Consider the following 26692-nt stretch of genomic DNA (forward strand, 5'->3'; position numbering starts at 1 on the left):
AAGGCATTTCCTGGCATTTGAAGATGAACTTTTTTTTTCTGAATCAATGTTAGTCAATTTTGACTCTTGCATTCATGTAGGGTGTACAGACAGCATTTTGATTCCGCTCCATATCCACAGATATCTTGTTCCTTTTTTCCCCTGGACTTTTCTGTTCCTTTAGGAAAGTGTAGAGGATTGACTGGGGTCCCTTTTACTCTAGACTAGGTCCAGTTGATGATCGATGCTTACACCTAGGAGGGTGTATATGTCAATGGAAACGTCTTGATTGAAGCCTGTCCAGCTGTTTTGTCTTCAGGAAAACTGGCTGGGTTTCCCAAGACTATGGATCTGGTTCTCTCTTCCCGTGGAGGTGCTTTGTGTCAGTTTTGAGATTCCATGCACCAGGGATACCACACGGTCTCTTTCTTCCTCTGTCAGAATTAGCTCGCTGTGTATGAGGATACCCAGGTCCTGGTCGTTGGCTGCTACCGACATGATTTCATCGTCTTTCACAGCTGAGCATCCTTCGCTTCTTTGCACATGCCACATCGTGTTTATACATTCATCTGTTGATGGATATTATGGTGGCCTCCAAATCTTGGCTACTGTAAGTAGTGCTGCAATGAACATTGTGCTTCAAGGCTCCTTTTCAATTAGAGTTTGTTGAGCTATAGATCCAACATGTGATTTCCAGGTCTTGTGGTAAGAGTGTTTGGAAGACTTTCAATAAACCATTTTTTTTTTCTCCATTTCATTTCCTGTTTTTATGGCCAATGTGGTCCAAGGGGTCTTTTTTCCTCCAGGCCCTGCCCAGGTGATACTCTTTGTCCACTTTTTTGAAAATGGCTCTTCTGGCTGATGGAAGGGCTTACCGCTTAGAAAATGTTATGAAGCTTTTCTCAAATAATGTAGGCTGGGAAGTAATCAGTATTCCTTTGTTTAAAAAAATTTTAAATCATGTCAGCAAAAATTCACATCCTCTTCAATGTCTGCCCGGATTAGTAACCTTATTCGAACACCTAACCAGGTGATGTCTTGAGGGCTAAAGTCCTTTAGAGCCCGTCAGGCTTGGGAATTTTCAATTTCCCGGAGCACTCATGTTATGACGGCTGTTACAGCTTATGGCCACTGGGTGGCAGCACTGCATTCCTCCCTTGATTCTTAGGGCACCAGAGTCCTCATGTTCATGCTGAGTTCCAAATGAGAGCGAAAGGCGGCAAAACAATCCCTAAAGGCTGAATTGTGTCTCTTTAAAGGTTCTCCATCCCATGTAGCTCTCCCCTGCGTTTGCATTATCAACCCCTTCAAATCTACCCTGGCCTGATGCTGTCTTCTGCCTGTGAGGCGTTCTAACGAGAGTAGCAGGTGAAAAACCTCCCACTAGGTCTTATAGAGACCAGATGACTTTTCAAACTTCAAGCCTAAAGGGCGTACTTTTGGGAGTAGTTACTCACCTAGGGCCAGACATCCTGGAATGAGAAGTCAAGTGAGCGTTAGGAAGCATCACTCTGAATAAAGTTAGTGGAGGTGATGAAATTCCAGCTGAACTATTTCAAATCCTAAAAGATGATGCTGTCAAAGTGCTGCACCCAACATGCCAGCAAATTTGGAAAACTCAGCAGCAGCCACAGGGCTGGAAAAGGTCAGTTTTCATTCCAGTCCCAAAGAAAGACAATTCCAATGAATGTTCAAGCTTTTGCACAGTTGCTCTCATCTCATAGGCTAGCAAAGTAATGCTCAAAATTCTGCAAGCTAGTCTCAACAGTACGTGAACTGAGAATTTCCAGATGTTCAAGCTGAATTTAGAAAAGAGATAGATCAAATCGCCAACATCCCTTGGATCATAGAAAAAGCAAGAGAATTGCAGAAAAACATCTACTTCTGCTTCATAGACTACACTAAAGCCTTTGACTATGTGGATCACAACAAATTGTGGAAAAATCTTAAACAGATAAGAATACCAGACCACCTTACCTGCCATCTGAGAAACCTGTATGCAAGTCAAGAAGCACAGTTAGAACCAGACATGGCGCAATGGACTGGTTTAAAATTCAGAATGGAGTATGACAAGGCTGTATATTGTTTCCTTACTTATTTAACTTGCAGAGTATATCATGTGAAATCCTGGGCTGGATGAAACATAAGCTGGAATCAAGATTGCCGGGAGAAATATCAATAACCTCAGATATGCAGATGACACTACCCTTACGACTGAAAGCAAAGTGGAACTAAACAGCCTCCTGATAGGGGTGAAAGAGATTGAAAAAGCTGTCTTAAAACTCAGCATTCAAAAAACAAAGATAATGGCATCTGGTCCCATCACCTCATGGAAAATAGATGGGAAAACAATGGAAACAGTGACCGATTTTATTTTCTTGGGCTTTGAAATCACTGCAAACGATGACTGTAACCACGAAATTAAAGGTGCTTTCTCATTGGAAGAAAATGTCTGGCAAACCTATACAGTGTATTGAAAAGCAGAGACATTACTTTGGTGACCAAAGTCCATATAGTCAAAACTATATGTCAAAAACTATGGTTTATCCAGTAGTCATGAATGGATTTGAGAAAAGGAACATAAAGAAGCCCTGGCATCAAAGAATTGATGCTTTTGAACTGTGGTGTTGGAGAAGACCCTTTAGAGTCCCTTGGACTGCAAGGAGAAGAAATCCGTCAATCCAAAGGAAATCAGCCCTGAATATTCATTGGAAGGACTGGTGCTGAAGCTCCAATACTTTGGCCACATGATGTGAAGAACTGACTCATTGGAAAAGAACCTGATACTGGGAAAGATTGAAGGCAGGTGGAGAGGGGCATGACAGAGGATGAGATGGCTGGATGGCATCACTGATTTGATGGACATGAGTTTGAGCAGGCTCCAGGAGATGGTGAAGGACGGTGAAGCCTGGTGAGCTGCAGTCCATGGGGTTGAAAGAGTCTGACACGACTGAGCAACTGAACAACAGGGGCTTGCATTAGCTGTGAACGTCTGGTGGGGTGATGTTGGCTTTATCCAGAGAGGACAAACCATATACCTAGAACTGAGGAAAATTTGTTCACATATTTTCAAGAACGCCCTCAGACCTAAAGCGATCCATTCTCTGGTTCCAGGGTTGTTCATGCCTCAGGAATGTGACCGCAGCTCTGTTCTTTGAGGCCTGCCTGGATACAATGACATTTCCTTTCTTTTGAAAAGGAACTTGTTTTTCTAATCATTTTTAGTCGATTTTGAATGTTGTACTTTTTTAGAGTGTACAGCATTTTTATTCTGCTCCATGTCACTAGTATCTTATTTCTTTTTTTTCCCCACTCTTTGTCCCTTTAGGGCAGTGTAGACAATTGTCTGGGGTCCCTTTTTCTCTAGACTAGGTTTTTCTGATGATCTTTTTTGCATCTGTAAGTGTGTGTATGGCAATGGAAACGGCTTGATTTAATCCTACCCGGCTGTTTCGTCTTCAGGAATACTTACTGATTGATTTTTCCAAGGCCATAGGTGTGTTCCTGTCTTCCAGCTGACTGACTTTGTACCAGTTTTGGAGTTTCACCCTCCCAGTGTACTGTATGATTGCTTTCTGCCTGTCACAATTACCTGAGTATGAGGATCCCTAAGTCCTTGTAGCTTGCTGCCACCGGCCTGATTTCACTATCTGATGGCTGAGTATCTGTCCCTTCTTTGTACATACCACATCGTGTTTATGCATCCGTCTGTTGATGGATATTATGGTGGCTTCCAAATCTTGGCTACCTGTAAGTAGTGCTCCACGTCTCTTTTCCAATTAGAGTTTGTGGAGATGCAGATCCGTCCTGTGATTTCCAGGTCTTATTCTAGAAGTGTTTTGAAATCTTTCAATAGCACAATGGTGTTCTCTATGAAGGTCTTACCTACTTTTATACCTACGATGGACCAGGAGGGTTTTTTCTTCTTCCAGTCCCGCCCATTGTTTATTTTTTTGTATACCTTTTGAGGATGTCCATTCTGATAGATGGTAGGGGATACCTCTTAGATATCGACTTCAAATCTGAATAACATAGGGTGGCCATGTAGTTAAAATTAACTTTAAGAATCTGTTTCTCAACAGTCTGCCTTTTTATAATCCCTATTCTGTTACCTACCCAGGCGATATGTTGAGGAGAAGACTCATTTAGAGCCCCTGTGGTCTTGTGAGTTGTAAGTTTCCCTGAGCACTGGTAAAGTTGTTGTTACAGGAACGGCTTGATTGTTGGGATGCCAGTGCCTCAGTCAAGGCCTATTCTGGAGATGACAAAGAGAGTGAAATATGCCCAAAGCCTGGGTCTCATCAATTTTTCCACAATCCCATTCAATGTCTGCTCAATTCAAATATCAACCCTGTCAAACCTGCCCTTCTATGCCTGCGGTTGCTCTTTCTGTGAGTGAACTCTAGAGAACAACTTTTCAGAGAGAAACTCATACTGGAGAGGTAAAGACTGCACCATTTTTCATATTTTGAAAGAAACGTACAACTCCCTTTGGATTCCTAGGCTTGGTTTCACTGTGAGCGGCCAGTCCTGACCTGGAAATTTTGATTTTTTCCCAGCAGGACAATCACTACACATCTAAGTGGGTACATTTTTCTCAGTTCCCTCAGCCCAAGGACAGTTCCTCCTTGGGACCCAAGGCTCCAAGGATCCAGGGATGTGACTGTAACCTGGGTCATGGAGGCCTGCTGAATATAATGGTGGTTTTGTTGGTGGCTTAGTTGCTAAGCTGATTCAGACTCTTGGGACCCAAGGATGGTAGCCCGCCAGGCTCCTCTGTCCATGGAATTCTCCAGGCAAGAATGCTGGAATGGATTGCCATTTCCTCCTCCAGGGGATCTTCCTGACCCAGAGGTCAGTCTCGGGTCTTTTGCATTTTAAGTGGTCTCCTGCGGGAATATCGTAGCCATTGTCAAGGATTGTTCTCTACTGGAGTGTAGCTGATTTTCAGGTTGTATTTGTTTCAGGTGTAAAACAAGTTGATTCAGGTATAGATGGATATATATGTTGGCCTTTTTTTTTGAGTTTCTGTCCCTTTAGGGTATCATAGGAGATTGTTGGGGTGCCGTGTGCTCTGTCGTAGGTCCTTGTTAATGACCAGTTTTTACACATGTGTTTATATGTAACTCCAAACATCCTGATTGAAAACTCTCAGCTCTGATTGGCCTTCAGTGACACTGGTTGGGTTTTCAAAGTCTGCGGGTCTGTTTTTGCTTTGTAATTGAGGCACTTTTTATCAAGTTTCAGATTCTACCCATGAGGGCTACCACGATGTGTGTCTTCCTCTGTCAGACTTACGTCACTGAGTGTGATTGTTGCTAGTTCCTTGTAGGTTGCTGCCAGTGGCATGATTTCATTTTTTTTTTTTTTTTGATGGCTGAATAACATTCCCTTGTATGTCTGTAGAACACCGTATTTATGGATTCAGCCATCGATGGACATTGTGGCTGTTCCTGTATGGTAGCTGCTATAAACCGTGCTGCCAGGAATGTTGGGCTGCAAGTTATTTTCCAATTAGTTTTCTTGGGATATACATCCAAGAATAGTTTTCCTGAATCTCATGGTATGTATTTCTTGAGGATTTTAAGGAACCCCAATGCTGTTCTCCCAGTGACTTTTTAGCAATTTACATGCCCAGTGTCAGCTTAGGAGGGTTCCGTTTTCCCCAAGCCCCTTCCAGTTTTTAGTGCTTATAGACTTTTTGAGGATGTCTATTCTGATTGGTGGGATGTGGTACCTCTCTGAAGTTCTGATTTGCACTTCTGTGATAATGTGAAGAAGGCTCTTGAGGGTCCCTTGGACTGCAAGGAGATCCAACCAGTCCATTCTGAAGGAAATCAGCCCTGGGATTTCTTTTGAAGGAATGATGCTAAAGCTGAAACTGCAGTACTTTGGCCACCTCATGCGAAGAGTTGACTCATTGGAAAAGACTCTGATGCTGGGAGGGATTGGGGGCAGGAGGAGAAGGGGATGACCCAGGATGAGATGGCTGGATGGCATCACGGACTTGATGAACGTGAGACTGAGTGAACTCCGGGAGATGGTGATTGACAGGGAGGCCTGGCGTGCTGCGATTCATGGGGTCGCAAAGAGTCAGACACGACTGAGTGACTGAACTGAACTGATAATGTGAAGTGGTGAGGATCTTTGTATCTGCTTTTTTTCTTTTGTAATCAGTGTGAATTAAATTAACTTTCGTAACTGACTCTTTGAAAGCCTGCACAGTCATTTTTACTCCTTCACCTACCCCAGGGTGTTTCTTGAGGTCAGGACCTGAAAGCTGTTTGGTGCGGTGCTGGCAGCTTCCAGTGGGGCTTGCTCCAGTAAGCCATTCCCACAGTTGCTGCCGCCGATGTTTCTCCCTCCAGTGGGTACCTGCTGACACCGGCTGTCTCTGCGGGTGATCCCTCAACTCTAGGCAGGCAGGTTCAGCTGAGTGTCTTAGGGTGTAACTGCTTTCCCCCTGAGTCCTGGTTCACAGGACCTTTCTGTGTCCTGAGTGGAGTGGCTCTTTTTCTCAGTCCCGTGGAGTCTTGCAACCAAACCTCATGTGTGTGTGCGTGTGTGTGTGCGTGCTCAGTCGTGTCTGACTCCTTGCAACCCCATGGGCTGTAGCCCGCCAGGCTTCTCCTGGAGTGGGTTGCTCTGCCCTCCTCCAGGGGATCTTCCCAACCCAGGGACTGAACCCGTGTCTCCTGTATTGACAGGCAGGTTCTTTACCACTATGCCCCCTGAGCTTGCCTTCAAATCAGATTCTCTGGGAGACTCCTCCTCCTGGTGCCATGCCCCTCAGGCTGGGGATCCTGACACGGGCTGAGCACTCTCACGCCTGTGGCAGAACTTGTGCGGAACTGGACAAGTGTTCTCCAGTTTGCGGCCTGCCACTGCGTGGGTCTATGGGAGTTGACGTTATCACGTTGGAGCCCCTCCTGCTGCTGCCTGGGGGCTGCTGCTTTCTTTTGATGAAGGATATCTTTTTGCTAGGTTGTAGCATTTGTTGTTGTTGATGGTTGAGCTGTTCTATCCAGTGGATTTATCCTGAGTTTGGATCACGGGAACCTCTGGTTTATAGCCAATCTGGTGTTGGCCTGGACTTGGAACCAGCACCCAGGTTGGGTGCAGGTCCTTCTTGTGGTGCTGAACTGGCAGCCTGGAGAACGGATGCTTCCTCTAGGGAGGCAGCATCTGCTCGGAGTAGGGTTCTCCCAGGGAATTGCTTGCTGGTGGCACGGTGGATCCTCACTCATCCCCCCCACCCTGCCCAGTGGAACTGGGGGTCTCCACTACTGTGCTCGAACATTCACTCTCACCATATCCTGCTTTATTTCTCCAGGGCCATTTCCATCAACAACCACATTTCCTTTTTTTTTTTTTTTTTAATTTTATTGGAATATAGTTTGCCGGGAGCCAGCATGAGGGACCCCGCTCGTGGCAAAGGTCATGACAAAGGAAGCTCGGTATACGCAAAGGTGGGATCGAGCCTCAGGGGTCCCCCTGGAAATTCTCGAGCATCTACCCCCAAAACCAGAGTCTGCCTGCTTTACTGTGTTATGCTTTCCACCTACTCTTGACATTAACAGGGGGCTGTGCCCCCACCACCTTTTTCTGGAAAAAGTTAATTTAGAGCTTTTAGATAATAAATCTCCTGGGCATAATAAGAGTGTTTCAATCCAAAACCCCCTCTGATGGCTTTCTAGCCTGCCTGCTGGACTCTTACAGCTGCGTATGTGATAGTTTGTGGCCTCCTGACCAGCCACGAGAGGCACAGGAAGCTTAAAACATCCTAGGAATGTAGGGGCTTCCAAAGAGTCAAAATCATTAGAATAGGACTGATTAAGGGTTTCATTTGTTGAGCCAATACTTGCTGCCAAATTTTCATATCTTTTATTTGTAGATATAGTTGGCATGTAGAAAAAAAAGGTAGTAGACCTGGTATGAGCAACATTAGATCTTTAAGTTAAGTACTTTCTTTGTTATAACCCACTGCACCTTTGTTCTACAGGAATGGAACTTTATTTAGTACTTTGAGGGTGATGCAGATTAAAGAAAAAACACTTCTAGGGAAAAAGAGTTTTCTGGTTGATAGACATTTATCTAGGAAAAGAGCCATAAAAATGTTAACAGGCCCCTTGGCCAGAAGATGATGTAAAATCACCTGGGACCTTTTGTATACGGGAAGGTATGCAAGAGGAAAGCCTGGTCTCAGTAAGGGTCAGGACTGCTGCCCCTGCATAACTCTGTATATTCCATTATTTCTTTATGTACAACTTGGTGTATATAAGCTGCTTTTGAAAATAAAGTTGTGGGTTTGGCACCGATGGTTGGCTCCCCCATGTCGTTCTTTTCTCCCTTTTCTGGCTGAATTCCCATCTGGAGTGTGGAGGCTCACCGTGTCTACTTATTTGCCCTGGCTTCTAAGATCCACGTGAGAGGGAGCCCAAGGTGGGGCACCCTCTGCTATTCAAGTGGGCGCCAGTGGCCTACGTAGACGGTACAAGTTCCTTGTCTTGGAACTTTATTGGTTTTCCACGTAAACCAAGTTATTCAGCCTCTTTTCTCCACTTATTTTCCTACTACACTATTTCTTTCCAATCTCCCTCCATATCTTTAATTAAGCAATTAATTCCTCAGATGCTGATGCCATCTCCGCTTCGAATACCCTGGATCCACCAGGGCTGGACCGCGACAATAGTTGATTTACAATGATGTGTTCCTTATTTCTTTACTGGCTTTCCCCTCTTTAGATCGTATTATCAGCAAGGGCAGTTTCAGCTTTTTTCTTTCTCACCTCCCACCATTCAGGCCTAGACTGGAACCTGGCACCCAGTAGATTCTCCTCAACTGTAAATAAATGAATGAGAGAGACACCAGCTGCCACTGCCTCTGTTCAGTGAACACCGCTTCTCAGTCTGATTGAGAAGGTTTCAGACATCTCACTAACCAAGTGGTCTTCTCAGACTCACAGTGGTAACTGTAATTTCTTCTATAAAGTAATTAAAAATAAAACCCAGTTTTCCAGCAGTTATATTATTGCAGCAATCTCGGTATATTAGAACTGAATATTTTCACATACCATTTGGCTTTCCATTTCAGCTACCTTTGTATTGGCCATTGATGTTTAATTCCCAGTATTTTACTTCTGAATGAAAGATAAGTTTCTTACATGCTTCTTGTGTTTGGTCTTCACGACCAAGTTCTAACAGAGTGTTTCAGAAGATATATAGTGAGGACACAATAGATAAACATTTGTTCTGCTTTTTCCCCCCAGAGCCATCTAATGCAGATTTTTGGAGATCCCCTCCCCGCCCCCCCCACTTATAGCTTCAAAAATTGAGGCTGGGTATCTAATCAGAAAGACAATTATCAGTCCTCTGAGCTTCCATGTTAGTGTTGTTTTTTTTAAAATCTGATGAGCTGCAAATGTCCTGCTCATTAGCTGGTAAGCACCGACCATCACAGATAGGAACAGGGTTCTTTCTCCAGCTGCTCCCCCTAATGTTGCAGAAACCTTCCTTTTCAGCTCATTAAATTTAACTCCAGGCAATTACCAAACTGCAGGCTAGTTCTTTTCTTATTTCTTTGGCACTCCCACATCTAGTCTCACATTAGCAGCAACCAGCCACAGGGTGGTTGTTGTTTGGTAGTTATTTTGGAAGATAGGGACTTAGAAAAAAAAATTCATTCCAAATGGCACATATTTAGCATTATCTTTCCTTTTATTTATATTGAAGTGTCCTCAATTGTAACCATTTTCTAGGTTGGCTTTATACATACATGATCCCCATGAAATATTTTTGAGTTTCATTCTGTAGCAAAAATCTGGACTCTCAATTTCCAGTTGTTTATAACACTGAAAGTATATGGTTTGAAGACTACCTCTAGAGCATAACTTAGAAATATTTTGTGAATGTGTGTGTGCTATGATTTTTCACTAATTTTTTGCCCGTCTTCAGTTCTGAAAAATTAAAGACAGAAATAAGAGGATCTTACAGAATATTGCATAGTATTGTGTGTTATGAATGCACCATCATTTAAACTTTTACATTATGTTGCTTCCATATGTTTATAACCACACGTGTGATACACATCCGTATACTCTATCACTGTGCACAGGCTTTGTATCAATTACCTACCTACCGTCTTTGTCACACACGCACACACACACACAGTGTACACACATACCACACTTGGTATCTATTATCTATCCTTCCTTCCTACCCTATGGAATTACTAAGTCAAAGACGTGTTTATTTTTAATTTAAGAAAATGCTACATTGCCCTTCATTGACTTAATATTTTCCTCATTAGTATAGACAGAAACCTACTTTGCCTCATACTTGATAAGATCATGTATTGTCACATTTTCCTTCATCCACAGGGTTTTTGTTTTAATGGCACTTCTTTATGAATGTTCATGAGAATCTTTTTTTGTAAGTTTAAAAGTCACTTACATTTTCTTTTTCTTCTGACACTGTTCTTATATCCTACCGAAAAGTAAGAAGGATCTTTCATTCAGTGATTCTTTTTGGATCCCTCCTTAGTTTTGCTTTGTTTTGTTTTTTAAAACGAGCTTTGTATAATAGGCAGGATCTGGTAACTGCTGGTGGAAGGTACTGCTTTTAAAACTTATGGACTGTGTCTAGGCACGGCGCTGTTATCCAAGAAATGTACTAATTTACTGCTACATCTGCCTTGGCATGGATCCATAATTACACTGAAATATTTTTGACTAGGGATTATTAATTTTTGAAGGCAAATATGATGCCTATTCTGAAGAGAATTGTATCAAAGTCCTCTTTAGTTTCTATTGCTGAACAAATGTTGCCATAATCATCTTGCAACATGCCATTATATCATAATTACTACTAGACATAGCTTCAGAACATCATTATCTACTTCATTATAGGAGACATTTTAATTTGATTTTGCTGTGGATTCTTACATGTAAACATTAGAATGAACATACAAAAAAGAATTTTCTTGTAACTTTTAAAGATCATTTAAGCAGATATCAGATAAAAATCCTATCCATTATGACACCTTATACAGTTAGGATACTTCTTGATTTATTTTTAAAATTATTTTTCCAGTAGGTAGCAAGGTAGTGTAATCAGAAGACATGTAGCCTTCTGGCAAAGATAGTAAAAAGTGATAAACACCAAAATCCCCAGATGAATACTATAAATGAGGGAGCCTTTTATAAAGATAAATTGTGAAAGGGTATAGTTATACATCAGCTGTCAAACTAGATGTGATTTGACTGGGTTTTCATCACTATATTTATGAAAGACAGTGGGTTGTGGGGAACATAGTCCTAGACTCACCAACTGACTCTGATCTTGAAATTCTTTTCACTTTTCCAGGAAATCAAGACATTGTATTCTAGAAGGAATGGATTTTAAATGCTTAATTCACATATTTACACGTTTGCTGAATGTCCACCTCCGTTCTTCCAAAATGAGTAATGGGGATTTGGGAAACACTGAACTGCAATTTTATTCTGTTCTTATTGCTGTATTTCTGCTTTAAAGCAAGCAAATAGTGTACCACTTGGTGGTATTATTGTTCAGTTGCTAAGTCGTGTCTGATTATTTGTGATCCCATGGACTGAAGCATGCCAGGTCTCCGTGTCCTTCACCATCTCCTGGAGTTTACTTAGATTCATGTCCATTGAGCTGATGATGCCATCCAACCATCTCATCCTCCGTCATCCCTTTCTCCTCCTGCCCTCATCTTTCCCAGCATCAGGGTCCTTCCTCATGAGTCGGCTCTCTGCATCAAGTGGCCAGAGTATTGGAGCTTCAGCTTCAGCATCAGTCCTTCCGGTGAATATTCAGGGTTGATTTCCTTTAGGATTGACTGGTTTGATCTCCTTGCAGTCCAAGGGACACTCAAGATATTATTGGTATTATATTATACTATAAAGCAAATTAATACAGTGTAAGACTTAGGAGAGTCAGGCTGCTTTTGGATCCTGGAACAAGGGTTTGTTTTTTTTTTTAGAAATTTGTGATTGCCTGCCTCCTTTATTTTCCAGTATTCCCTGCTCACTCACGTCTCCCACTGGAATTTTCCATGCAATGAAGTGAAAATAAGAGAAAGCTATGAAAGAATTCTTTTACAGACTCCATTCTCAAGATAGGTTTCCAAATCCCGTCACCCACATCTTGCTGGCATGCCCCCAGCTGTCACTACTCTGATGCCAGGCTCATCATTACTGATATAATTTCTTTGCCTGCACTTTACTGCTCTTCCCATGTCACAATATTGTGTTTTCTGAGTAGTTAGGTGAACATATTTGTGGCAAGTGAAATGATATAAAATGATTCATGACGGGGAACTGACAACTTGAAGCTTTGAATGAATTAGCTGGTCAATTAACCTTAGTGGTCTCTTTATAACTGATCTGCTAATTAACCTTAATGATTCTTTGTCCATTAACTTCACAGTTTGCTAATTCTTCAGTTCATTTATTCATCCAACAAGAATTTGTTCTATGTTTTGGACTTGATTCCAGGTGAGGAAGGAAACAGATAAAGACTTGGCCTGTCTCGTGGGTATCTGAGAGAGAGTAAAAACACAGCCACAGGCCAAAAAGATATATAAAATCAGGAACACAGAGAAAACTAAAAAAGGGCAAGAGGAAATACAAGGGATAAAGGTAGTCAAGGAAGACTTCTCACAGGAGGTGGCATTTGAGCAGAGACCTGCATGAAGTGAGCGAGCTGCTAGGCTTATATCAAGGGGAAGAGTGTTCCAGGTAGAGAGAACAGTAAGGGCAGAGCTCTAAGGAAAGTGTGTGGTTTTAAGAGACGATTTGGGTCCAACTTCATCACCTCCATGCGACACTGGCCTCAAGGGCCATCGAGAGAGGACAGTGAGCATGCTCAGGAAAGAGCAGGGAGCTGGGGACAATGAAGAGGCATGGGCCCCCATTAAGATCATCTCTGCCTGGGATAGAAAACTAGCTTGTGGAGAAATAAAATTCAGAAATTTTTCTTTACCCAAAGGTTTAAATTTCGCTGATGGCCTAAAATTAACAACTACTTTGGTAGAGCCAAAATTGCCATTTAAACATGATATGTAAGAGAGGACCGAACCCAATAGCCAACACAGACAGGAAAGACAGACATTGTTCAAATTTCTTCTGGTCACCGAAGAAATGAAAAACAATGAGACAGGCTGATACTTTGTTCTGGCCTGGACTGAGTTTTTTCCATAACTCAAATTGTGACCAAAAAGCTATGGGATTTGCCTTGGGTGTTGCCAAGGGGAGGACAAAGGACATTTCCCTCTGAAATAGTAATGGGAAAAGAAATGAGGCTGTTTTCCAATTGTAGCTACTAAATTTAACTCATTTTTCTGCCTTCTCTTTTTCCACCCCTGTCACCATCATATTCATAAGATTATACGATCAGGGAGAAAAACATGGCTGCACACATATCAGATTAGTAACTTGAGTTCCCTTGGCAGGGAGATGCTATGGCAGAAGGTGGAAAGTGGGAGAGGGAGTGATCCTTGAAAGAAAAGGAAAAAAAACAAAAAACAAAACAAAAGATGCAACATCAGAAAGCCTGACTGCATGTAAGCACTTCTGTATGGACATACTGTTTTCAGAGTAATGGACACTGACAAGACCTGTAAATTGTAGTGTGTGGTGGCTTCTCTTTGGAGTATGTTTGGTGTGTAATGAAAGGAATCACTAGGGACTCAGACCAACCAGCAAAATGTAGACCAGTCATGTTCATATTTATGTTTGCAGGGCATAAGTTAGAGTTGCAAAATAAAAAATGAAGTTAGTGATTTGACTATGAATGTCCAAATACCTAGAGATATGTCAGTTATTTTAAAAATTCTCTTCTTGAATCAGTTGTAATGAACCAGATAGAAAATAAGGAGACTGCAAATCACTGTGTTTTCATCAAGCGTTTGAGTCTAGCTGTATATTTTGAGCTTTATATACTATATATAACAGGTTCCTTCCTTATTAGTTATATTTTAGCAAATAACGATTTCAAAAAATGTTTTAGTTGCAAGATACCCTAACAATAATTGCAATGATTCATCTAATTGTATCCCTTTCAGAATTTGTAACGTGTGCATCTTAATTTGGAGAGTGAAGGAATTTTAGTTTATTCACGTATGAGCTTCCACCTTGTTTCTGAGGGTTAGTCTCCTGCTGGTAGACACAGGGAAAAGGGACAGGGAGCGGCTTGCCTTCTGACTGAGGGGAAGAAGCGCTGGACCGCAGTGTTCCAGCGTGTCTTAGCGTCCGCTGCTGCTTCCTGCCTTGTAATGTACTGGAAACCAAGAGGCCCTTTGTCCAGGATGATTAAACTGTGGCTTCTGCAGACACTAAAAGGTTTGCATCTCTCAAACTTTCTAAATTGGGATTGTAAACAAAAAGACCCAAGACAGGGCGATATGGTAGTCAAAAAATGTTTTTTTCTAATAAATGTTAACCCACACTTCAGCAGCAAATGATGGAAATTAAAACACAGATGCACACAAGTAGAATGAAAATGATCTCCGTGTTTATGTTTATCAGCAACAGTTATTTACAAATAACCCATATGAAAATGTAAAAAAGCATATTACATCTTCACATGCCATCTGTATTAACTGAGTAAAGCTTAGTGACAGTATTTGCAAATCTGTAGTAAATTGTACACAGACCTCTTGTGCATTAAAAAAGAAATGTACATAATTTAAAATAAATTACATTACACAATTTACAAAGTAATATTAACAAAAACTTCTTAGACAGCTGCCTTCTTATTTAAACAAAATAAATACTCAAGTAATTAAATTAACCAACAAGAAAACACATTTCGGGGGTTATAATTTATAGAAAGACATTGCAAATTTAATAAAGTTGTATTTTACAATGACAGATACTGATCGCTTCAAAATCTCTGTGCTAAAAATAGGCAAGAAAAAAGTACCAGAAAGGAAATCTTAATGTTTATTAAAAAAAAAAAAAACTTAGAGTCCTGAAAAATAGTTGAGAGAAGCTCAGTGAGCATTCAAAGCAGGTAATCTAGAAACTATTGCTTAAAAAAAATCTACAAAACACGGGAAGACTGACACCCAAGGACAGTCTAATAGACTAGAGATTTTTGATCGCTGGAAACATGACTCTCACAACCAAGTGTCTTCATAAAATTGCCCATTTTAAGATCAGGCTTGGTAGAAGCACAAAAACATAAAGCTACAAAATTAATGCTATCCATTTAGCATTTGTTTTGCTCATTTAACAATGTAGACATAACCATTTTTCAGTGTCCCTGCTAGATCCAGAATTATCGTATCACACTGCATAATATCCTTTTTACAGTCCCGTCTGCGGGGCCCACACTCCTGTTTCAGACCCTGAAATCCTACTCTGTTAGCTCCCGCCATCAGAGGGCAGCAATTTCAGTTCTCACACAGCAACACGACCCAGGGAAGATCATCGTCTGACCTGATTCCTCACAGATGTGTTCACAGACTGCTCTTTCAACACCCTCAAGCTTAGAGGGGAAACAGAACAAGAAACACATTTTAATTTGATAATATATTTACAGATAGTGAGATCCTGGGTCATTTGGGAAGCCTGATTCTTGCAAGTCTATTCAAACCTTGATTCAGCCTAAGGACAGGCTCTTCTTTTGTCAGTTTTGAGAGCTGCAGGCCTCCCTTGCTGTCTCATAGGGTAGGACATGTATAGAGACACAGGGGAAGGATGGTGGAGGGGGGAGTACTGGGTAGGACTAAATCTAAGGTAAGAATTGACATTTTTACAGAAAAGGTCTTTTTGTGGGGTGGGGGTGGGGGGGATGTCCTGCACAGCTTTCCTTTCTTTATCCATGTCTTTGACCGGTACAATTCTGTTTAAACCAAACTGTTCATACTCTAACTGACACTTTGACTCCAAGAGAAAAGAGACATAGGTAGTCACCTCTTTTCTATTAAAAGTCACCTCTTTTCTTATTAAAAATGTAGGCATCATCAGCAGAAGATGGTTTTAGGGAAGCAGACAAGACTAGTTGTTGCTAAGGGATCAGACTGGACAAGAGACCAGGCATTGATCGTTGTAAAGGAGCAAGGGTATACAGCGAGTTGGAGGTTAAGAAAAATTGAGAGGCGTTAACTTGCTTCCTGTGAGAAGTTGTAAATAACTGACTTTGTCTTGAAATGTCTAGGAATTTAAGAGGGTTCAGATTAAGCTGCTGGGACCACTGCCACCTGCCTGAGGGTGGAGCAGACATATAGCCCAAGCCTGAGAGCATGGCCTGACACACAGACATTCCATGAGGAAAAATGTTCACCAAGTTTGAACACCAAGTCTAGAGTGAAGGGTGATGTGTGTGTCGTTTTCACTCATTAAGCTTTTCCCCTTCTTTTGAATGTCTTAGATATGCATGGAAACAAAAGCCATTACTAATATTTTATAATATCTAGCAGACTGTCTTACGTGTGATAATTCAATAAATATTAATCTGATTACAGGTACTTTGTGCTTTGCTATAATTAAGAACATGCTTTTATGAACCCCTTTTCAAATTAGCTTTAAGCTGCACTGCAGTGTCCTCGAAAAGGCTTTGAAATAAGGATTATAGTCAGTTTCCTAGATTAGATATTGACGAATGAGCAAATCACCCCCTTTCAAGATCAGTTCTGTCACTTCTATGTCGTTTAAATGGAAACAGTCCAACAAAATAATACTGTGTCAATATTTTTCATTTCTTTTTTTTTTTTCCCAACCAAGCAGACCTTCGTACTTACAGAACAGTGGTTCTTAATCTTTGTGGGCTCACAGACCATTTTGGTAAGGCAAAAGTGTCAATAGACAAGTTACTACTATATTCGCCTCCTGAATTCTTAGAATGAACAGGAGGAATACTGTTTTGATGAAATCCCAGTAAAGTATTTAACTCATTATTGACTTATGCCAAGAGCAAAAATAAGGCTATTTTCATGTTATAAACATGAATATAGTAACCTTCATTTGTCCAAAATAGCCTCCCTGTACCTCTCCTAACAAGAGGCCAACGTCCAATATGCTCCCTAGTATTAGGTCACACCGAATCTAGATTACTTCATACATGTAACATTGTAAAAGGTAATCAACTTATGAATAAGGTCACCTTGGATTTTCATAACATAATTTTGACCTATGAATTCATTTCAACAATATAGGTAAGAGGACACTTATCTGCTTTCTGAATGAGTGCCATTGTACAGTATTACAAGTATAGCATTAATAGTAACAATTTATTCCACTCAACAATTTCAAGGGTATTAGGTGTGGCATGCATTTCATAAGACTTAGCAAGATTCTTCAAGTAATGGTAATAGATTCTTTCTCAACCATTTTGGACAAATGGGAGCTCATTTTACTCAAATAAATCAACTTGAGGATTATCTGGGAGACCCCTGAGTACTTTTATTGACAATCACAGTTTCAGGGTGACAATATTATTTTTGTCTTCCTCTTTTAGTAAGACAGATGAGATGGAATTTTTTTTAATGCCTTTCCTTGTTGAAATCCTTGGTATAAGGCAAAATTCTCATTTTGCTGATAACCTGTTTGCTCAGAAATGATTTACACATTGCTTAACACAGGAAATACTGATCAAGGTTATTAGTGCATACCACCTTTAATGCTTATTGAAATATGTAGAAATCTGCTTATTTGAGGGACAATGACTTTCTAATCTATCTTTTGTAATCTTTGCAGATACTCTAGAATGAACAGTAGGGTGAATTCAAACTCTAGTACGAAGGTGAAATACTTTCTAGTCCTAACCACTTGTACAGCAACACAGCTATGTTTAAGATAAAATGGCTTGTGATACTTTTTTTTTTAAAGACCTGAACATCTGATGTCCTCCCCTCTCCCAAAGGTAGTTGCAAAACTGTTGCCTGAAAAATGGTATTGCTTTTTAATGGCACCTTTTAGATTTTCTTTTCATATGAAAGAAACCAGCCAAGCTAGATATCATTTTACTGTGCCATTCCCAGGGCTACATCTGTGAAAAATATAACTGCTTGCAATACATTAAGATGTTTAATGACTGTTTTTCGGTTTTGAAATTAAACACTGATCACAGTCAGAGGGTACATGAGTGAAAACTCAAGATGACATGATGGAGAATCAGCACTGGAAAAAACCTCCAGACCAGCAAATCACAGCTTGCAAATGTGGCCTGCTGACTTTATAGGAAGTTTTATTGAAAAATAGCCATGCCCATTCTCTATGTACTGTATTGTGTATTGCCTATGGCTGTCTTCTCACAATGGAAGAATGGACAAGTTGCAACATAGACCTGGCTGGAATATTTACCATCTGACCTTTTACCAAAAAAAAAAAAAAAAAAAAAAAAAGTGCCACCCTTGGTCTAGATATTTAATGAGGTCCTGGACAATATATTTATTTTTCTCTTTTGAAAATTCTAGTTTTTGATATCATACATTAAAAAGACTTGCTTCAAATTTTACCACTGAGAAAGACTAAACTATGGATTTTGAAATACATTTCATCTGGAAGTAGGAAAACAAATCTGGGAGAAAAAAAAAATCAGACCCTTTTGATTTCTTTTAATTACAAAAAATCACCAATAAATTATTTTTTCCATCTGCTCAAAATTAAAAAGACAACCAGCTCCTTTTTTTCTTTTCTTTTCTTTTTTTAACAAAGATAACAAATATAAAAATCTAGTCATAAACAGCCTTCAAAGTACAATTAGAAACCGACTAGAGGGACCCATCTTTTGGAGGGTTAGTGAGTTCGGGACTTAAACACTGAAGTTATCGCCATGCTGTTGATATCACAATGGCTGCAGCGATGAGGAAGTATGTGTACAGATGTAACAGCTAACTCCATCCTGTCGCCATCCCAGCTGAACTTGTACTCTCTTCAGGACACAAGAACTTGTCAATGTCTCCACGACACTTTGAGCACAGATGTCTTCATCCCATATGAAAAGAGGCAGTTTCTATGGCAATACTGGTTAAGCGCCTATCATGCTGCACTAATATAGTGCAAAAATGTACCTTCCGTATAGCAAAAAAGATCCAGGCAACCAGTTTGAAAATTAGGGAAAGTAGAAATGTACTGTATTAACACAAGCAAATTAGTTTTCCAGACAACAACCATTGTAAAGTACTGAACTTGAGGACTCTTCTAAGGTTCTAGTACATGTCCAGCATTCGTACTTTGGAGAGAGACAAGAAGTCTTATAAAAGGGTCTTTGCCTCGGAAATGCAGCTCAGTGAAACTATTATCAACCACCAAGATGCTGAATTTACTCAATGGGTTTTCTGCTCAGTTTAGAGCTTAGTTTTAGCCACCATTAAAATTGCTTGTTAACAAGTATATAATCTGACATAATAATGTATATCATTCAATTGAGTAGGCATGTTGTTATGTTTGAATATAGTAGTGTAGAGATTTTGGTATTAAACTCTTCATGCGAAAATGTTACTAGGGGTTAATTGCAGACAGAGGCTTGCATCAGGCATCCTAAACTGGTGAATCCCACCATCATGTTTTTAGAGATGAAAGTGAATTATCAGTTGGTAGATTTCAGAAAAGATCACATAAAACTCTCAGAATGCATCATGTATCAACTAAATCTCCTAGAATTCTCAGGGCTGATGGTTTCGATGTAAGCAGTACTGTCTTGGTATATCCAATGGCACTGTGATTTTCACTCCTTCCTTAATGATGATCTTTTAAGAAGTAACACTGTAGTTTAATCCACACAGTTTGAATAGCTTTGTGGCCTCTGGATACCTACAGCAAAGGCAGAAAGCTGAAATTGGAAGCTGCAGGGTAAGTTATGACTTACATGTCAGCATCTCCATCATAGGCTAAGGTCAAAGGTTTCAGCCGGTTGTTTTGCCTTCTTTGGGGTTTCTTTGGCTTCTTGCTGTAAAAAAAAAATTAATAAAACTGTGAGAAAGAAAATCTTCAATTGTAATTTTTATTGCTTTAAATGAAAAAAACTGAAACAGTGATAAACCTAAAAATTGCTTAATTTTCTACACTTTCTGAATTCAATCCCCGGATTTGATTTTTCTGGTTTTCTAATTCCTCCATTTTATGCTCTGAATAAACATAAACCAGAACCCTTCAAGTATGTTATTATCCTGTAAAAGATAAATTATCTAGATATAATTTCTCTGCTACTAATAATGGAATAATGTTATAGTCATTTATATTTGTCCACAAACTTTTATAAATGACACAACTTATAATATGTTTTAAAAGACAGTTGAATTAGGTATTATCATAATCTCTTCCTCAGTAGTAACTTAATAAAAAATGTACAGTTCACCATAAGTATACAAAGTAATATATGGTGCTTACATAACCAGGGGGAACAACTTGAGAAGATGACCTAGGGCAGTTCTGGCTCATATTCAGAAATTAAATGGTTCGGATTCAGTTGCTTTTAGATTATCCATCTATGCTTATTCAGAAACTCAGAACCCTAAATAAATGTAGAATGCTTATTTGAGACATTAGATTGCTGTTCCTGGTTATGGCCAATTGAAAGTATTTCCTCTGAAACAGATCTCCTTAGATTTTTAAATATTTACACACTCACCAAGCTAGATAGATCATGGAGACAATGAAGATGAGTAACACGAATGCCCCAGCTGCTACACCATAAACCCAGGTCTTCAGTCTCCCATCTAAGAAGAATAGACATTGGTCATTAACTTACATTAGTCCACTATATATATTACAGTCTTTAACTATGACCAATGACCAGTCACATATAACCAAGTTCTTTGAAAACTCAAAATGAATTATTGCTTAGGCAGAGTTAATGATTAATGCAAAGCTACTATTATGTGTTAGATGCTCTTTCATTAAAGATAAATTCTCAATGAAAACTAAATAGAAAAATGATAAATAATGGTGCAATTTGAGTTCAGATTTCAAGCTAATATGTCTAAATTTCTGCTACTCCCTATGAGGATTTTACTTTAAACTCAACATATGTGCTACACTATATAAATGTTTTCTTCTGATTTTCATTCTATCTTCAGAATGGCAATTGTGAGAAAAGAAGAAAACAATGCAATTTCAAGTAATTCCTACAACTTTTTTGATGCTGACAGGTATCTCAATGTAAATTTTGTCATTTAAATATTTTTTTCAGATGAAAGTAAATATATTTAACATTTTTGGAATTAATAATCCTTTATCTAGTTTATACTTCAGAGTGTGCTTTAAAATTAATTTGACAATATCATTTGTAAAAATAACCAAGTTCGATTAACACATGAAAGAATCTCGAAATAACATTTTTTCTATCTTTTCTATTTATGGAATCAGACAAGACAGGAATTTTTTTTCTAGTTCTATGACAGGAACTTTCAAAATTTGGTTTTCTGGTCTCATTCTCTTTGAACTCTGAAACTATAAAACTTTGTTTTATACTCTGAATAAACTTCAAATGGATGATAGTATGAATGATTTTGCCTAACTTGTTCCTCACACCAACATTTAATTTTCTGTTATACCCAACCAGCTAAACATTAATTTTAATATTGAAATTATAGATTGGGAAAACTGACACCACAGAGACTCTGGTTTATCCAACATTTGAAAGACGTCAAAAGCAAATCAGTACTGTGACGATGATGATGATGATTTTTGCCTAGAGCTGGATCAACTTAGAAGCTCATTCATATGCTGGGAACAAACCAAGTTAATATTCTAGACATCATTTTTTTCATTTCTAAAAAAAACTTGAGTGAGTTCAAAATCAAAAGAACTGTTCTACTGTTGGGTTTATCTATTCTGAGAGAAATTCAACAAATATTTTTGGGTTTTTCAGAAAACAAGAGCATGATCTAATTGTATATTTTTATAATGTATACCTTTTTAATATATTAAAATGTTCATTTTAGGAAAACTATAAAATGTAAAATGACAATTATGTTTAAGAAGCAGTTTTGATATGAGGAGATCTGCTTGGATTCTTGGTCAAGGTCAAGATTGCAAATGGCCATTTATTGGTCCGCCATCTTGGATACTGAGAAGAAGAGCTTCCCCTGCTTACACAGACAGGTCAGCTTTACAAAATAAATTTTATCTTCGGATCAAAATCTAATAAAGTCAGGGATGATGTGGTTATATATTAATCACCCAAGCGGTGAAAATACTCTTAAAAAAATCCCAATACTGATTCAGCAGTAAGGTAAAGTGTTTTGACTCCATGCATTGAAAATACAGTTGTGCTAGCTATGCAGATTCTTTCCTTCCTTTCTCAAGTTTCTACTGGCGTTAGGAAGTAGTTTATGCTTTGCTTTGCCTGGCAATTTCCTTTGGTCATGAAGTGGTAATCCCTCTAGGGTGTGAGGAGAAGTGGCATGAGCTGAGTTACATGTAGCTCTCGCAGCACATTTTCAAGCACCAGCTTAGTTCCAAGAATGAGTAAATGGCTGATTCAACTGGGGAGACTGAATGCGCAGAGTAAGGATAGAACGTGATCAGCCTCCAGGCTTCAAGTCCATTACTGGATGCATTATGAGCTGTCTGTTTAATGACATGGGTCTGGTCAGTCTCCAAGTTTAGACTGTCCCATCGAGACAGGAAGGCTCCACGCCTGTCCCCATGTATCTGGTCTAGTACAGATTGTGCGTATTTGAGTGTGCCAGCTCCAAGCACTGACAGAAACTGGTCTGGCTGCCAAGCATCCCCTGCATTACTGACCTTCCCATTTAGGGTTCAAATATTTAACACTTTGTGGTCAAATGGAAAATTCTTGAACGTCTTTTCATAGTTTTGATTTGTTCTAGTTCTGCATGACAACACACTTTCCCCCTAATATTTTCACTGTGAGATTACTCTAATCAATGTGAAAATAATTCTAAATTTACAACTGAAATTTATCAATCCTAGAATTTTTCTCAGAAGAAAGCAGATTCATATCTCTGAATTTTGAGTATGATTGCCTTTTTCACAGTAATTGTAAAAATTATATGAATATAAGACAGTATCAAAAGAAATGACTACAGATGAAATAATTCTCTCTTAAGAAAATGCTTGCTCATTATTGGTTAAATATACAGCCAAGGAATGCCGCATCAGCATTGTCTGGTCACTTCACCTGGCCCAAATGGCTGCAGAAACCAGGTCCTTCCCCGTCCCACTGGGTTACTGGAGGGCTGGGTTGGATGCACTGCCCGACTGGTTTTCACGTCTCCTCTTTTGTCCTCCACGGTGGGTATCACCATCACGGGGATCAGTGTGCACTGCTCAAGTGTACCATTGGAAGACATGACTTCGGTGTACCCTTCTTCACAACTGCATGTCCTTGTCTGCAGGAGAACAAGACTTACACTGTACATGCAAGGTGATACCACACCTGACCCGAAGGGCAGGCTTTAAAGAAGTACTGTTCTGGGAATTTACTCCACGTAATTTCTGTCACCACTATGTAAAAAACAACACACTTTTTTGGTACCTTATACAAATTTATTCTAATGGTAGAAGGAAGTGCATTCAGAATTATTTATACTGATAAAAAGAAGTAGTCCCAAAATAGAATTTGTATGCCTCAAGACATTTTTCGGGGTGGGGGGGATGGATTGTACCAGAAGCAGGGTGATGACTAATGATGAAGCTGGCTTGTCTACTCTAATGAATTCACACATACCTCGCTACAGTATGAGTGGGGTTGACTACACGGTGGGTTACAAGACCTGTCAGCATCAGGCTGGCGCACCACCAAGCAGCCCCCTGCAGAACAGAAAATCATATTTTGACAAGTAGCATCTCTTGCAGTGATAAAAAAAGAAAACAAAACAAAACAAAAAAACAACACCATTGTTGTAGACTGATCTTTGAATCCTGAACCGCCTTGGGAGTCTCATAGACTTCTGAGGGCAGCTGACTGGAATACCTGGTTACCCTTGACCACTTTATTTAGGAACTTTGAGACCCTTCTCATTCAGAGGACATAGTACCTGCCACCCCAGCAGGTGCTCAGTAAGTACCTGTTGATTAGATGAGTTTTTAGTCGATACTTTGAAAACATTAATTGTTTGTAAGCTAATGTCATAGCTTCTGAGACCAAGTCCAACATTAAAAAGCAGATTTAATTCTCTTTTAAAGTTAAAATACTTTCCTTGTTTTTCAAATGAACAGTCTTCAACTTAAGATACCTTTTTGGTTTATGTGACAACCTTGTAAATGCATTTTTTTATAATACGCATTTCTTTTGGAGAAAGTCACTAATTCAGAATTTTTTTTTTTTTGGTATAAAAGAAAACAAATGCAGCTTCTAAGTGGTATGTCTGCACTATTGTTTAAACTTGACACTGCAGTTCTCTAGCGACTACTCTTATTTCCTCCTCCTTCTCGAGTTTAGTACCAGGTATGTCACAGTTACAATGAAGTTTTCAAGATGAGACTAGATGTCATTAAGAAACAGAACTGGTAGCATGTAAAGAACTCATAACTTCAAACCACACTTGATCAATTTCACAGAATTTTAGCAAAGCAAAAATTTTCCTTTATTTATGGAACTGATGATCTTCTGGAATCAAATTAAAGGTGTTAATTTTTGCCTTATCACTTAACATTATAAACAAAATATTCACAGAAAAATTGTTATGGAAAAGCACTTAGTCATTGCAAGGCAGCTGGAGTGACATGGCTCTACTGAAGTTATCAGCATTAAACACATGAAGGCAAAGGAAATCATTGAGAGTTTCCTGTAAGGACAACTATTCTTAAAATTGGAACAATCGATCAAGGTAGGTAATATTCTTTACATGCTTGACTATTTCCCATAAACAGTCTCACCTCTCCTAGAAGATGGGAGAAGAATGCATATAGTGTTTTATCACAAATCATTTACACAATTTTTTTTTTTTTGCTATAAAACAGCTTTAGACGGGGATAAATACATGGGATACTCTATGGAAAAGAAATTGAAAATATGATTTCTACAGGTAAGTCTTTTAAAATTTGACTTATCTTATATTGGGGAATAGCCCCAATTTCAGTGTGAAAAGAACTTGTAATGTGTAGAAAAAAAGTCAGACAATGATTATTTGCATCCATATTTGGGGGGGAAATAAAAGAAAACACTGAAAACTAACAGGATTCACTGGGAAAGCTGTAAAACTCCTGATTAGTTTAAAGAAGGTAGACATTCATTTTCAACACCTGAGTTGAGTGGTGTCCATGCATGCTAATTCACTTCAGTTGTGTCCGACTCTCTGTGACCCCATGGACTATAGTCCACTAGACTCCTCTGTCCATGGGGATTCTCCAGGCAAGAATACTGGAGTTGGCATGCCCTCCTCCAGGGGATCTTCCTGACCAAGGGATTGAACCTGTATCCCTTACATCTCCTGCACTGGCAGGCGGGTTCTTTACCAGGACTGCCACCTGGGAAGGACCACATCCCTCATGTCTTCAGGGTCAGAAAGCCTGTGCTCCTCTCCCCAAAGCTCTGTCTCCCCCTGTTGCCTCTGAGAGTGGCTTGCTTGGATTTTTTTTTCCCAGAAAATGACACTGTCAGAGAGCAAAGGGTTTCCTGGTAGGTGTCTTGTCTTTATTATAGATGTGTCCACTGAGAGTTGCTATTATCAACTGTTTCTTAACCCAGCTCATGTATAAAATCTTGTCTTCACAAGAATACAATTTGACATCCTGCTCTAGCTTTCATAGCTGGAAATGCATAATTAGGTTTCAGTAACTCCAAGTAATTTAAAACTCAATATAAAAATTTATGCTTTCCAAAAAGCATATTGATCCCTGATCCTGTCATCTTACTGTAGATGTTACAATTAAATTTACAAATGGCTTGATGCTGAGGTTCTTCTTCTGACCTTAGTTCTTTGATAGGAAATATTTGCAGGGTGGCTCACTCTATCTCGGGAGCCAATTTTCTTCCCTCTTCAAGGGTCTTTGGGATCCCTTACATTTACTGGACTCAGATAAGGAAACTTTTAGTAACTGTAGATTAATTCTATGGGGTCTGTTTGGTCAAAGGGAATTAAAAAAAAAAAAAGCTCTTCATTTGGATGTCTCCTTTCAATGTATAATAAAGTTTTGAATGGGGACAGAGTAGGTACTGTGACTACTCAGATGCTCTGAGCTTGTTTTACCAATAGGTCTTGTATCTTAGTTAATTAAAAAAAAACTAGAGGTCATAGGTTTCTGAATTTAAACAAAATATTTGGATTTGTATAATCATATTCTCTTGGCAATATTTTTGGACTGCATATATTGCCTCTAAGGCACAGAAACAGATATAGTCAACAAAACACTGACTTTTTAGCATGTAGTAAGTTATTAATATATAAGATTTTTAAGAAAATAATCAGATTAACTTATAATAGCAATTTATTAGAATTAGTAATATCTAAATTGGCTGGGTGAGGGGGAATCTAATTGAAACATTTAAAAGTAAAATAATTTATCCCTGGTCATTAGGTACACAGCTCAGGTGTTATGAACTCAACCACATGTGGAATACTGAAAAAAATATCTCTGTATTCTTAATTATTTTCTTTAACCACTTACATGTGTGTTATAAGAAGACTTTCAAAGAACAAAGAGGAATGGAAGGTTTACCTGTTACATTGACACCATCTGATCTTTGACACCAGACTGTTCGGGAAGAGCCCTTCCAAGCACTGGCCATCCACTTATACTCGTAACACTGTCCATCTGCAGGGGCACAATACACAT

The 26692-nt window shown here is 39.3% G+C and overlaps 1 protein-coding gene across 1 annotated transcript in view; it reads right to left on the bottom strand.

The window, feature by feature from the left end:
* Nucleotides 1-14491: 14491 nt before the first annotated feature.
* Nucleotides 14492-26692, bottom strand: part of THSD7A (thrombospondin type 1 domain containing 7A) — a 484905-nt gene continuing 472704 nt past the window's right edge. The window contains exons 24-28 of the mRNA XM_015095205.4: nucleotides 26576-26671; nucleotides 23643-23725; nucleotides 23094-23304; nucleotides 20577-20664; nucleotides 14492-19895 (exon numbers count right to left, since the gene is read on the bottom strand). Coding sequence (XP_014950691.3) covers nucleotides 19811-19895; nucleotides 20577-20664; nucleotides 23094-23304; nucleotides 23643-23725; nucleotides 26576-26671 — 563 coding nt within the window. The 3' untranslated portion in view covers nucleotides 14492-19810. The remainder of the gene's footprint in view (nucleotides 19896-20576; nucleotides 20665-23093; nucleotides 23305-23642; nucleotides 23726-26575; nucleotides 26672-26692) is intronic.

This window comes from Ovis aries, chromosome 4 (assembly GCF_016772045.2).
Source record: "Ovis aries strain OAR_USU_Benz2616 breed Rambouillet chromosome 4, ARS-UI_Ramb_v3.0, whole genome shotgun sequence".
Taxonomy (NCBI): Eukaryota; Metazoa; Chordata; class Mammalia; order Artiodactyla; family Bovidae; genus Ovis; species Ovis aries.